At 43.8% G+C, this 14,299-nt stretch overlaps 2 protein-coding genes across 2 annotated transcripts; both read left to right on the plus strand.

The window, feature by feature from the left end:
* Positions 1-70: 70 nt before the first annotated feature.
* Positions 71-6,928, plus strand: mocos (molybdenum cofactor sulfurase). Its single transcript, XM_079279784.1, has 15 exons — positions 71-428; positions 521-610; positions 700-766; positions 876-1,514; positions 1,630-1,706; positions 1,853-2,052; positions 2,155-2,271; positions 2,346-2,729; positions 2,853-3,015; positions 3,127-3,214; positions 3,611-3,735; positions 5,269-5,365; positions 5,504-5,645; positions 5,742-5,846; positions 5,963-6,928. The coding sequence occupies exons 1-15, from the start codon at positions 317-319 to the stop codon at positions 6,065-6,067; spliced, it is 2,511 nt and encodes an 836-aa protein (XP_079135910.1). The 5' UTR covers positions 71-316; the 3' UTR covers positions 6,068-6,928.
* Positions 6,929-7,349: 421 nt separating this feature from the next.
* Positions 7,350-13,058, plus strand: LOC306786109 (lysophosphatidylserine lipase ABHD12-like). Its single transcript, XM_079280753.1, has 13 exons — positions 7,350-7,490; positions 9,089-9,204; positions 9,301-9,406; positions 9,537-9,656; positions 9,795-9,825; positions 9,930-9,975; positions 10,292-10,421; positions 10,779-10,816; positions 10,909-10,988; positions 11,091-11,173; positions 12,107-12,176; positions 12,269-12,390; positions 12,497-13,058. The coding sequence occupies exons 1-13, from the start codon at positions 7,399-7,401 to the stop codon at positions 12,516-12,518; spliced, it is 1,056 nt and encodes a 351-aa protein (XP_079136879.1). The 5' UTR covers positions 7,350-7,398; the 3' UTR covers positions 12,519-13,058.
* The last annotated feature ends 1,241 nt before the right edge of the window (positions 13,059-14,299 follow it).

Here is a 14,299-nt window from a genome sequence, read left to right on the forward strand (position 1 = left end):
ACTCTTTCAACGGCACCGAGTTCTGCCTCATGTCCCTGGTTTTTACCAGCGGTGTCCACTTCCTCAAAAAACAAAAGTCAACTTTGTGAGAGTGCGTGACTATAACTCATGTGAGCATTCTGCAAGCCTGGCAAATAGTCTCGAGACGGTTTGCGCGAGGGGGCGCAAAGGGGAGGAGGACTTTACAGCTCAGCCGCCGATGACTTGGACTTGGACCGTAAAACATGTCAATAATTACAAAACAAGCCGAGTCTGTTACGCGTCTGTGACCACAGCGGCCCCGCGGTCTGCTCTGTAGCTCTGCACAAAGCGGTCGATGGATTTCCAAACACTGTGCACGTTTGACACCTTTACGTCGCTGTGGAGTCACTACGGCTATGGGAGGAACCTCCAGGACGTGATTGAGCAGGAGTTCACACGGATTAAAGGTAATGGTCGCGTTCAGTCGTGACATGCGCAGTGGCGTCGCTTGGTTGACCGCTTACACAAACACACACGGCTGCTCTCTCGTTGTAAACAGGAATAACGTATCTGGATCATGCAGCGACTACTCTGTACCCAGAGTCTCTGGTCAGGGACTACTTCCAGGACATTTCAAGGAACGTGTACGGTGAGAGAAGTCACATCAAACGTGTTTATGTGTTATTTACTCAGCCATAAAACTCAGAGCATTTAAGTTGTTGTCATATGTCCCAATAGGAAACCCTCACAGCCACAACCCCAGCAGCAGATTGACACAAGACACAGTGGACAGGGTCAGATACAGGTAAAGGCTGTCCAAGCCCTCAGAGGGATCCATAATGGGCCCCTTTGACTCCTTTTGGATGGTACTTTCCTGGGTGAGATGAGTAAAAAAACAGAACATTTTCTTACAGGGTATTGCAGCATTTTAACGCCACCCCTGAGGAGTACTCTGTGATTTTCACTTCTGGTTGTACAGCCGCAGTGAAATTAGTGGCAGAGAGCTTTCCCTGGAGGCCGCCGGCCGAGAGCGAGGCGGGAAGTCACTTCTGCTACCTCACCGACAGCCACACCTCTGTAGTTGGCATAAGAGGGCTGGCTTGTGGCCGGGGGGTGGTTGCCCTGCCCGTCTCCCCGCAGGAAGTGGAGAACAGGGCGAGGACGAAAGGTGAAGATGATACTTGCCAGACGCCTCACCTCTTCAGCTACCCGGCGCAGAGCAACTTCTCGGGGAGGAAGTACCCCCTTGGCCTCGTGAGAGGCATCCAGACGAGACGCCTTTACCCAGCGTGTGACCACCAGGGCCGCTGGTTAGTGCTGCTCGATGCAGCCTCTCATGTCAGCTGTTCCCCTCTGAACCTGCAGGAGTGCCCCGCTGACTTCGTTCCCATCTCCTTCTATAAGATGTTTGGCTTCCCCACAGGTCTGGGGGCCCTTCTTGTCCGTAACGACGCAGCGGGCATATTAAAGAAGACTTACTTTGGAGGAGGCACAGCAGCAGCTTACCTTTCTGGAGAAGATTATTATGTGCAGGCGGCCAACATTTGTGACAGGTAAAGCACAGTACGAGCCTGTTAAATGCTAGATATTCTCTGAAAGCTTACAGTTGTTCTGGTAGAAGCTGCATCCTTATTCTAAGACGCAATGTTTTCTTTCTCCCCGATAAAGATTTGAAGATGGGACTGTTTCTTTCTTGGATGTCATTGCTGTAAATCACGGTTTTGAAGCTCTTTACAGGATCACAGGTACTGTAACAGACATGTTAATAGAAAAACAACAACATTAAAGCACTCATTTGATAACAGAATAATGATACATATGCAAGTTATTCACGATTTACCAAAGGTTAAACGTGAACAGCGTCCCTGTCTTCATCTCTTGTTGCCTTCAGGGGGCATGCACAACATCCAGCAGCACACCTACGGCTTGGCACGCTACACTTACATGCTGCTGTCAAGCCTTTGCCATGGCAACGGGCGACCGGTGGCTCAGATATACACAGAAGGCCAGTTTGAGAGTCCAAGCACACAGGGCGCAATCCTAAACTTCAACCTCAAGGATTGTCACGGGCAGATAATTGGGTATTCTCAGGTGCATTCGACACATTTCAGTTCCACAACAGCTTGATTCCCGCATGGTTTATGCATAGGCAGCGCTGGTGCATATTAAAACGGCTCCTCTGTTGGTCCTCAGGTGGACAGAATGGCTAGTCTGTACAATATCCATGTGCGCACGGGTTGCTTCTGCAACACCGGAGCCTGTCAGTCCTTCCTCGGGATCACCAATCAGCAGATGCGTAGAAACCTGCAGGTGAGAGACATACAGCAGTAGGACAAATGTCAAATGTGCAGGGGGAATACAAAGGCTGTGTTTTTCTCCTCAAGGCCGGCCACGTGTGCGGAGACGCCATCGACCTGGTGGACGGCCAGCCGACCGGATCTGTGCGCGTGTCCTTTGGCTACATGTCGACATTTGAAGACTGTCAAAAGTTCCTGAACTTTGTAGCCGAGTGCTTCGTGGAGAAGCCGGTCACAGTGGACCAAGTGAGACTACAGGAGCTAATAATAGCCACAGCGGCATCCGGAGGCTTACATGAAGGGCCCCCAATCAACAACACTAATGGAGGTGCAGTTAGAGCAGACGAGAGGGCGAAGCCTACAGAAGCACCACTGAGGGGATTTGGACACAGAGACTCAAACAGCCACCGGGAGGCTTACACTCTGACCAACATCTACATATATCCCATCAAATCATGTGGAGCCTATGAGGTTTGAGGATGACCCATATCATGTGTCGATAATCTTTTTCTTTCACTTTATTCTGTCCCCGTCTGTCCGGTTTCTTTCCCTTCTCTCTTGCTTGGATTTGACTCGGTGCTGTTCTTCATGCAGGTCCACGACTGGCCGGTGGGATCGCTGGGTTTGCTGTATGACAGAAGCTGGATGGTGGTGAATGGAAACGGCGTGTGCCTGAGCCAGAAGAGGGAGCCGCGCTTGTGCCTCGTTCGCCCACAAGTCCACCTGCCCTCAAACAAATTGCTGCTGCAGGCTTCAGGTCTGTCAGCAGCTCAAACTGCCTAACCAAAAGAAATTCCAGTCAGTCGGATGTTCTGCTATAAACTAGCTTTGTTAGAGGATTCATATATTTTTTTCCACTGATCTGCAGGCATGGATACCATTTCGGTTCCCCTGGAAAACAAAACTCCAACGCACGCAAGCTATCGAGTGTGTCAGAGTAAAGTTTGTGGTGACAGGTGAGCTGGCAATGTGAAAACGTCTGAATGCAGCAGCTGCAGGAAATACTCTGATACGTATCATTTGTGCCGCGCTTTTTGGCTCGTATCAGTGCAGTCTCTCGCTCCGCTGTTCGTGACGCTATCTTTCAACAGGCATCGGAAGGTCTCCTTGCTCTCAATAGCATCTGGAACTCCACGTATTTACCACTTTTAATGGCAAAACAAACAGTGAGCATGAGATGATGTTGTTCTCGTTAGATTCCCTCATGACAAGTCTCAAGTTAAACAAAGAATAAATCGATTTATCCGCTGATTCTTGGATTACTGTCGATGTTGCCCCAAATGACAAGCAGCATCAAACTCTGCAGATTTCCCTCAGGGCCTCCAGAATGTAATCCGCCTCCTTCTCCCCAGGGTGGAGGCTATCGACTGTGGGGATGAGGCTGCATCGTGGCTCTCAGACGTCCTCGGACAGCCATGCCGCCTGATAAGACAAAGCCCTGATTTTACCCGTGACATGAAGAAGAGGCCGAGTGGAGGTACCTATTTATTCGAACCTGTTCCGGCCCTGGCTCTTATTTCGTTACGCTGGATTTTAACTGCAAAAGTCTCCATGTGCAACCCAGGGTCACATATCCTGCTAATACCACCTGGTTGTGGCTGTGACCTTGCATTACCTTCAGCTGGTCACATGGAATAAAAAAAACAAACATCATCCTTTTCTGCTTTTGCAAGTTACTCTTGTTTAAAAGCATCAGTTTATTACATAACACTTTTATGTGTAAATGAATAGCTCAATAATATGTTTGTATCTCATCACTTTCATACATCTCGTTCAGTTTTCGCGTCGTGGTTCGTAGTATTCAGCCTGTGAAGGAGTTCTGTGTCGAGTCTGGAAAAATGACCCCGATGATGTCTGAGCTCGGGCTTTTCAACAGAACGCCTGCGTTACAATCTGCCTGTTTGGAAGACGTGGGTATTTACCAGCCAGGGAGGATTTAACACAGAGATACTATCCAGTTGCATTATGGGAAGTGTGGGCTCTGGTGTTTTTGGAGCTTGACTCAAACTAAGGAATAGAAATTTGGATATAACGGCCTTTGCTGCACAGATTTAGTCTTTTTTTATAAATCTGCCTCTCGGGAGTCTCACCAGATCTAAATCCCGACTTTCAGTCTCTGGTATGAGTCGAGCTGCAAAAATACCGCATCCCACCTTTCCCATAATGCAGCTGATTCATCTTTTCAATGCCTGTATCTGTCGGCGTTTGTAATGCAGGCTTTCTGTTAAATATCTGCAGACTCTGATGACCCCGATGGCATCATCAAGATTAATCTCTCAGCCTTTTAGGAAACTCCCTCCAGAGCCACAGAAGACATTATGCAAATATTTTCACAGTCGTGAGTAGCAGTAGTGCTCGTGACAAATATACCAACCCTCGTGTAAATGTGAGGCTTTTTGCTGGTAATGTTGCGTCAGTGAGCCACCCTGCTTTATAGCATTGTTTAGTTCATTTTTGCATTAATATGATGACTTATCTTAGTTGTTCAGGCCTTTCGTTCACTGGATGAGTCAATTCCCATTTGACTTTTTAATCTGTTAACAACTTCTCAATTGAATTTCTTACATCACGATATGTATTGCTATTTGAAAAAAAACCCCAATCTTATCACAAGGTCCATGTAGCAGCTGTTCTGGGGCTTTTGATCGTATCACACAGTCTTTGTCAGCAGATGGAGTTTGCCCCGTTGTCATTGAATTGCAGATATTAAAATTTACATTTTCAGAGCATGTCAAGGACGACTTGTTGGCTTTAAAGTTGAGATTGATGTTGCTGTATAAAATTACACTCGCAGTGATGGAATATTTTGTAAAAAAGCACCAAAATGTAATTAGTAGTGCACTTTTCGATTAGTGTTGACAAATTTACTTGGACTTCTTTCACCCTCTGTATTACAGCAGAACCTGCGTTTTCAGGCTCTGTCAGGATGCGGGCTGTGCAAACCAGAGATCAGAATGTTTTCTTCGTATTGAATAAGTCACTGGGGTAACATAAAGTCTTTCCCTTCTAGCTGCCACCGCCACGCCCCTCTCCCTGGTGAATGAAGCTCAGTATCTCATGATCAACCGTGCCAGCGCGGAGCTCATTCAGAAGCTAATGAGCAGCAGGTTGGAACACATGATGGTGTTATTCAAAATACGCGACGCTCCGGTGAAAAACACCAGGATGCGTGGACGCCCGTACATTTACATGACAGTGGCTGATTTTCAAAAACGACATGCAATTTCCACATTTCCCTTTCGCAGGCAGGACGACGGCGAGGGCGATCAGCTCCTTGACACACAGAACGTCATAAGCCGCTTCCGAGCCAATTTAGTCATCGCTGGAGTAGAACCATTTGAGGAGGATAATTGGCCACACTTGATTATTGGCAACACTCGATTCGTGGTGAGCTGACACTTTGAGATACGTGATGAAATGTTCAAAGGCTTTGAGAGCGGATCCCTCAAATATGAATGTGCTCCCTTCGTGGTTAACCCAAAGGTCGCAGGTCAGTGTGGGAGGTGCCAGATGATTGGAGTAGACCAGGAGACTGGGACCAAAACAAAAGAGCCGCTAATGTCTCTGTCGGCCTACCGCAATGGGAAGGTCAGTCAAAGACAATTACTGCTCGTTCGTGTGTGTGTGTGTGTGTGTGAGAGAGAGTTTTGTGAAATGCATGTGCATAAAAAAATATCTCTTTCATGTTCATAATATATTTCTAGGTCACGTTTGGAGTGTACCTGACCCATCAGCTCCCAGAGGGCTCCAGTAAAGTCAGTGTCCTCTCTGCTGGTTCCCTGATACAGCCAGAGCCACACAGTTCCTGAAGTAGTCATCTGCATCATCCTCTTTATTTATTTTGGTGACATCTTTGGTCCTGAGCGGTCATTTCGGCGCTGCACGTTCCTAAAAATCACATGTCAAACACTGCGGGGAGTTTGATGCTGCGTGATTCCTTTGTCTCTGTTGCCATGGTGCCTTTTGTCCTCTCGGAAGTGTCCATTTCATACCAGGGCATTCCGATTTTATTCTATCCAAGTCTGCTTTGATGGAAAATGAGTGACATTTCTTCTCCTATGATTGCATTCTTAAAATGCGTGCAGTAAAGTGGAGGTGAAATAATAATTGCATGACAAAATCCTACTTTGAATGTATTGCTGTTATCTGAGCCAGAACATGTCAGGCTTGATGTAATAACCGCTGCTCATCATGTTAACCTCCCAGACATGTCTTCTTCTGTTTATTCCCATGGAGGATTATCTTGGTATTCCAAACACACCACTTCTGTTAGTGCGGCCACAAATCTATAAAATATTGCTCCATGAAATGAAAAAATCGTACCAGACACTCAAAGTATATGCTCTGAACGTGGTGCTGACTTGGACAGCTGTGCCAGAAAAAGTAATAATACCTTGGACACCAGAAATGATGTGCTCAGAGTAACATGCGTCTACATAAAGAACACATGTTACGTCAAGGTTTGGAAGTAAAATTGTCCCTGTTTGTTGCTCACTTATGGTGTAGTTATAGAGAGCGGCATGAGGTGGCTACAAGGTTTTGTACTACTTGTCCCATGTTTACAATATGTATGTGCCCACATGTCAACTTGCACAGTGCATATAAATTACATGTAGATTGGATAGGATGGAGAATGGTACCGGCAATATCAAACAGAAAACGTTATGTATGAATGGATGACAATAAAGAAAGTGCCAACATAAAATGTCCCAATACATATTTGTTTGTTTTTTACAAATACTAATTCATTTTGTGTCATTAAATACAATTTATTTAACTTAAAGCAGACAACAGCACCATAACTAGGGCACATTATGCTTTCATATGTAGTTAAACATCTTCTTGTAAAATGAGAGGAAACAATGGTTAACCAGTTTACTGTGTGCGCGTTTAAGGTGGTCATGTGTAACGTAATGTGCTTTGTGATAACTAAAACAATATATAAAGCAGTGCTACCTTAACAGCCTCAGGTTCCTCCCCTTTCGCTTGTTTAGATTGTACTTTGGTCAAACCTTTTGATAGCCGTTGACAAAGTGATAAAAAAAAATACACTGCGGAACTGGGCCCGAGGTTAGCATATATATATATATATATATAAATATATATATTTAAGTGAATTTACTTGAATAATACTGACGTTATGGCGAGGAAGAGGGTCGTCAAACATGATGGTTCAACCTCCGCTGCCAGCAAAGTTCAGGGGTCTACCAAAGTCCAGAAGGAGGCGAGACCGTAAGTTTGCTAACGTTAGCTTAACCTAGCCTTACTTCACTTCTGTATTAATAGCTTTCAGTTGCGTATGGGTTATGCTGCTATTAATGTTGCATAAACGTGTTGTTATCATGTGATTGAAGCCCGTCTCTGCATCTGGGAACCTATCGTCGGAACCACTAACTTCCCGATCAACTTAGACGTTTTTTGAGATGGTTTCTGATTGCATCTCTGTTATAGTGATCACAACCCTCTGCAGTATGTAAAGAGGGCACTTACCAGGCGTCGACATGTGCGACAAGACGCGCGTGTGTGTGTTTATGATTATGTAGATGAACGGATTGACAGATAGATGTGTTCACTGCTCTAGCAGGGCTGTGCTGTAGACATGAAGCATGCAGCAGCACCTTGAATAGTATGACAGAGCTGTATCAAATACACAGTAATAATACATAGGAAACAATATCAGAAATGTGTTAAACAGGTTGAAAGGACGCTTAAAAGGACAGGCAAGGAAGTGTTTCCTGGTCAAGATCAAGGACTGGATTGTAAATGTCTCTATACTTCAGTTAAACTCATGACTTATTATCTTCATATTCAGAGTTTTGGTAGGACAATTAAAAGATAACATATCCGTGAAATTATTTGCAAAATACTACAAAACGGAGTAGAAAACAATGGCTGTACAGTAAAACAAAGGTTGCGTTTGATGACATTCCCGTTCATCAACACGGCATGAGGCTTTGGACATGTCCGAGAAAGATTCAGAAGTGAAGAGTAAAGTAAAGGCCTTAGATCAGGACGGATGAGGCGACAGTTTGATGGCTGTTGAAATAAATCACCTCCTATATGTTCCCCTCGAGTAGTGTGGAGGAATCAGGCTTCCACTAAAAGGGCTCTTCTGGCTGATTAGAGTGTAAATGGAGGGGGTGGGAAGTGAACGATTGTCCATTAATAGGCAATAGTCTGAACAGCATTCCTCTTTTCTGCTGTTGCCTCTAGGGAGTAACGCCCGACTACAGTGACAGCCTGCCCTCTCGATTAGACCATCCAGTTCTTCTCTCCCACATTAATGCTGCAACCACAGACTGGTTGGACATGTGCGGACCGGCTCTGTACATGCCAACTGGCTTGAGCGCACATTCCCGTGTACGTCTGTTGTTTTGAGCGGTGCTGTGTTCACTCACTGAAGCGCAACAGTGAGGGAACTGCAGTCAGTCAGTCAGGGACTATGACTCTGAGACTGAATTATTGTTCGAATCAGAAAAGCGATTCGTGATTTCCACCTCCGGCACCACCTCACAACTCTCCTCGATGGAGCAGAGTTGCAGCTCAAGCCAGATGTGAAGTGGATGAAGAGGAGAGTGAAGCTGATTCGGTGTTGTGACACTTCAGACCGGACGTGTGTTGATCAGGGAGTGGGAGCTGATCTGTCTTCAAGGAGGGAATTCAAAATCACCAATAATAATGTCAAATTATAATTTGGCTACAGTACAATAAGTATTTGAGTTAGTTGGAGACAACCTGGAGGGTCTTCTGCCTTTACTGACACAAAGTATGTGAGATAATGGTCAGATGTTCAGTAGTCACATTGATGTTATTTCTCTCTCTGTTCTCAGCTCCAGGCGGTGGCTGAAAAGAGGAGTATTGGCCATCGCTGTTGTCTTATTTCTGGTGCTATTCTTGCAGAAGAAACTCCCAGAATTAATCCAGCACCTTGTTTACTCTCACAGAAGTAAGTGAATTCCCTCTCTGCCTCTGGGAAGTTCTCTAAATCTTCACGTTGCTCACACAAACGGGGCCCGCCTCTCTCTTCTCTCCCTGTTGGTAGTCAGGGTACCTTTCTTTGTTGACCTGAGCCGACCTGCTGATCTCTCCCTTAATCACACCATCAACATGTACTTAACATCAGAGGAAGGGATCTCTCTTGGGGTGTGGTGAGTATAAGCCACGTTTTTTTTTTCTTTCTTTTTCTAAAGTCGAGATAAAAAAAGCGAAGACTTGTTGTGTCATGATCCAGCGACGGGTTGTGTCTGTAAGCGGATGTACTGTTCTGAACTCTTCAAGGCACACCGTTCCTGACAGACAGCGGAAAGAGGCTCAGGGGAAGGACTTGGCATGGTACCAGAACACCTTGAGGGATGGAAGTCCAGTCTTCATATATCTTCATGGGAACACAGGCACAAGGTATGATAAATAATCCAAAAATAAACTCGTATTATACTTTGCTCCCCCGAAGAAGCAGAGTGTAAAAGTTCCACGCAGCTCGACATATCTGGGTTTGCTATTTTAAGGCACCTGTGTGACCTTGAATCCTTTTAACAGGGCAGCAACTCATCGGGTGGGAGTGGCGAAAGTGAGTGATCACCGCCACAAGCATATTCATCTTTTGAAGGTCTAATAAAGATATGCAACTCTCAACAGCCACTCTGATGACAAAAAAGCGTTGTGTGTCAACAGGTATTGAGTGCACTGGGTTACCACGTGCTGGTGCCTGACTACAGAGGTTGGTGAAAATGAAGATTTATGTCTCCTCTTCTAAACGTATTATTCCATCGCTACGCTTCTTTGCCTTCTTATTGATTGTGATACACAACCTTCTCTCATTGATTTAATATAATCTGGAGGCATGAGCTCCGTGTCGAGTAATGCACTTGTGCTTCATGAGTGGTTTGTTGTAAGGCGGGTCAAAAGACGGCGGTTCAATTTAAGGTCAGTGTCTAGTGCAGGTTTTTACCTCTGAGCGGCTGCCACCTGGTGGCCATGGGGAGGATCTCTGTGATCTGTTAGTGAGCGGTACCTGATGCGAGAAACTCTGGCAGGGTTTGGAGATTCCACCGGGGAGCCGACTGAAGCCGGTCTGACGACTGACGCCCTCTACTTATACGACTGGGTCAAAGCACGCAGCGGAAGCAGCCTGGTCATCATCTGGGGACACTCTCTTGGCACCGGGTGAGTAATGGAAGACTCCCAATCTACAGCATTTGAGAAGTAGAAATGATTCCTGTCCCTGTTGTAATATCTGCTTTGGATGTGCATTGCATGCTCCCATGGAAATATGAAGCTTTAAACCTTGATGTAATAGCCTGCAACACTTACACCTTTGCCGGAGCAAGAGCTCCACACTCAGGAACACTGCATCAACAGGGAATCAGCGCAGTGCTAAATACATCACCATTTATTGAGTTGACATGGCAGGCCTACGTTTATGACAGAGAGGATTGAAATTAGCCCACAGCTACAATAAACCCATTACCTTCAGGAATATAAAGAGGAAACTGTTACTTCTAAGTATGCTTTTCTGTGCAGAGTGGGCACGAACACTGCAGTCAAACTGAGTGAGCGAGGTAGGTTTTGCTACCAGTACATTTGGCAAATAGAAATAAGAGGAAAGAATTGCAACTTCCCAGTAGGATGACTATTTCTCTCTTGTTTTCAGGTGAGCATGTTGATGGTGTGATGCTGGAGGGTGCATTCAATACTGCTCGACAGCAGATACCAGTCCATCCTTTTAGCTGGGTAAACTGACTTGTCACTTTTGATATTTGGTTTATTCATTTCATGTGGCTGCTACTTCATCACTCAGAACCTTTCGATGTTTTATTTCCCTTCTGTTGAAAGTATTACTGGAAGTTCCCGGGCGTTGGGTACTTTTTCCCAGAGCCATGGGCAGAAAACAAGTTTGTCTTTCCTACTGAAGAAAAGTAAGTTTTCATGAAACTCTTAACATGCTGCTTAAACAAAACAGTTTCATATTTAATGATTCATCAAACATTAACCAGCTGTTCATTTTGTTTTTACGTGACTAGAACACAACTTTTAAAGTTAATCAATAGCTTCTTTATCGACGGCAGCCGTTGTTTACTACACATTTGGTGCGCCTCAACAACAAAAACACTTCCTGTTTCTTTCACAATAAGAGCCCAACTTCCTTCCAATGTATAAAATCTCATATTATATATATATATATATATATACATATCTCAATGTAATATATATATATATTAGGGGTGTAACAATACGCGTATTTGTATTGAACCGTGCGGTACGAGGCTCACGGTTCGGTACGCATGACGAACCGAATACGTTTGAATGAAAAAAATAAAATGTTCTTTTAAAAAAAAAAAAACTTTATTTAACCAGGTAGTCCCATTGAGATTAAAAATCTCTTTTGCAAGATGTAAGTAACAATACAAGATGTAAGCAAGATGTAAGTAACAATACTACATAACATTAAGGAGCAGTTTTAGTTTTTTATGCTTATGTGTTGCTAAGAAGACACCCCAGAAGATGGGTCACTCAGGTATAGTTCCATCATTGTTCAAAGTCAAAGAATAACTTCATGATGTTAGTTTAATGAATAAATATATTTTAAAATCAAGTACATTTCTCTGGCAGTTTTCTACTGTACCGAAACGTACCGAACCGTGGCTCCACTGTATCGTACCGAACCCAACTGTGAATTGTGTGAACCGTTACACCCCTAAAATATATATAAATATATATATATATATATATATATACACAGTTATATTTAGTCACTTGAATATAATGCAACCTGTATGAAAATATAAGCATGTTAACAGTTATTACTAGTAAAATGCGATGACTTATTATGTATTTCTCTTATTCTGCAGTTTAAAGAAAATGACATGCCCAATCCTGTTCCTTCATGCAGAGGACGATCACATTGCGATTGCTCAGCAGGTATTACTGGCACAGAAAGCTACTTTTCATCTGATACAATGTACACTGAGATGGTCTTTTTCTGTATAAATGTTTTTGCTTTTCTCTCCCAGCTGCATGAGGTAGCAGTGAGTGCCCAGAATGCCGAGCGAGTCAAGCTGGTGTCATTTGACGGTTCTCTGGGGTATCTGCACAACGGGTTATATCGTGACTCCCATCTGCCTGACATCATAAAGTGAGAAATCATTTCACTTATAACGCTTAAAGCGATTATATGCTTGCCAAAACACTTATCTATTTTATTTCTACAGCGTGTATGTCTCATCATGTCTCCTCTGCAGGAAGTTTGTGCTGTCCTTATAATGTTGGAAAGACGACTGAAGAAGAAAAACCCATGCCAGACTTCATCATTTGGTTTCATGTGATCACACGCTACATTCAAATGTTTTGCCTTGTCTTTACGACTGCATATATGTTGCTTAAATGTGTGATTTACTCTAAATACAAATATTTTTATGAATCAAAAATCTTTGTGTCTAACCATGTTATGTTTGGAGCACAACGGTAGCCGAATGGTTACAGTGCATGCCCTGTGGCTGCAATGCCGCGCTGTTATCAGTCTGTCTTTACGCTGTCAGCTGTCTGAGGAAATTGAGAAACGCCATCATTTACGAATCAATGCAAAAGTTGATCAGGCAAACTGATTGTAAAATGATTATTGTAAGTGCTTTATTCTCAATTATCAGAACAAGAAATAGAAATTCCCTTTGGAAATGTGATTTGAGTGAGCCATTGTTGCAGTAGGTGCCCTCTACTGGGCTTTGTTGTGTGGTGATAATGCTCATCTATAATACTGAATAATGAGTTTGGTAATCCAAGGCTTAAGATGTCTCTGTGTCAGCAGCTGGGAAATATCTGTGGTTTTAGAAAAAACATATTTTAACCACAAAGTATACAGCGCTGCATTGTGCATTCAGATGTGCGTAGGAATCTCAGTTCAAGTGTCATTGCTGTTAAATTACAATAAATTTGGTTTACATAAATTTGACTTCCTGTGTCAACCAGCACAGGAAGTGTTGGTCTGTAGGTCTTTCGATTTTGTTCCAAGATAACAGACATTAATATACTGGTCTCATTAGAAAGAACTGCAGAGTTGGTGTAACTCATCTTTACCTTTCATAAAGTCACAATGCATTGACCAGGATTAATTCAGGTACACGCAGCACCGTTTAAAGTTGCCTTGAAGAAACTGTTCAACCACTAGGGTTCCTCTATAACCAAGGAAGCCATAGTGACTAAAGTTACAAATGTCCCTGTTCTTCTAAATGTACTTGATTACTGATATTATATAGATTTTTTTTCTTTGATGAATTCAAATCTCTTTAGAAATACAACTTCAGTTATATATCACATTTGTTTCGATGTTAAGTTATATTTTTAAAACTCAAGAGCATGTGTAAACATGCTCTTGAGTTTGTAAGGTTTGACCACAGTTGTCCCACATTTGCAGATAGACAAATACAGTTGGATTACCTTTGAACCACTGCTCTAGATGGAGCATTGTTAAAATGTAGCTCTTTCTATTATACTTTGGTGTTGTGGTTCTGACAAGATAAGTACTGTACAACCAACTTTATTAATGACTTCCAAGGTGAAGCCTGCAAATGTTCCCATGGTAGATATTTATATGATGTGTTGTCAATAATCCATTCATTAATATGAAGGTCTTAACCTGTGGTATCAACTGATCTGCACTATCCTCAGAGGAACATGGACATGCAATCCAAACATGTGAATGCTTTAAACTGCACGTCAATGCATGAAAAGTGAGATATTGTTCAGACAACTTCAGGCCCCATCAGTGAATAGACCTGTTTGTTGTGCGCGCGATCATGTTGCATCCACCAGGTTTGCCAAAGGTGAGCTGAAGCTCCGGTCTTGGCAGTCGGATGACGTGGCTGAAGGTTGCGGACGATGCGCCGACAGAGTTTCGTTATTCACCGTCTGATCCATCGCGTTCCCCTGTGACTGGAGGATGGGAGTCATGTGACTCGAGTCGGCCAATCCATTGTGCGTGCGATGTGCGCTCGTGAAGCGCTTACGCCATATGCGTACGAGAGCATCCCGAAAATTGCCTCTGTCAT

The sequence above is a fragment of the Melanostigma gelatinosum genome, assembly GCF_949748355.1.
Source record: "Melanostigma gelatinosum genome assembly, chromosome: 12".
NCBI lineage: Eukaryota > Metazoa > Chordata > Actinopteri > Perciformes > Zoarcidae > Melanostigma > Melanostigma gelatinosum.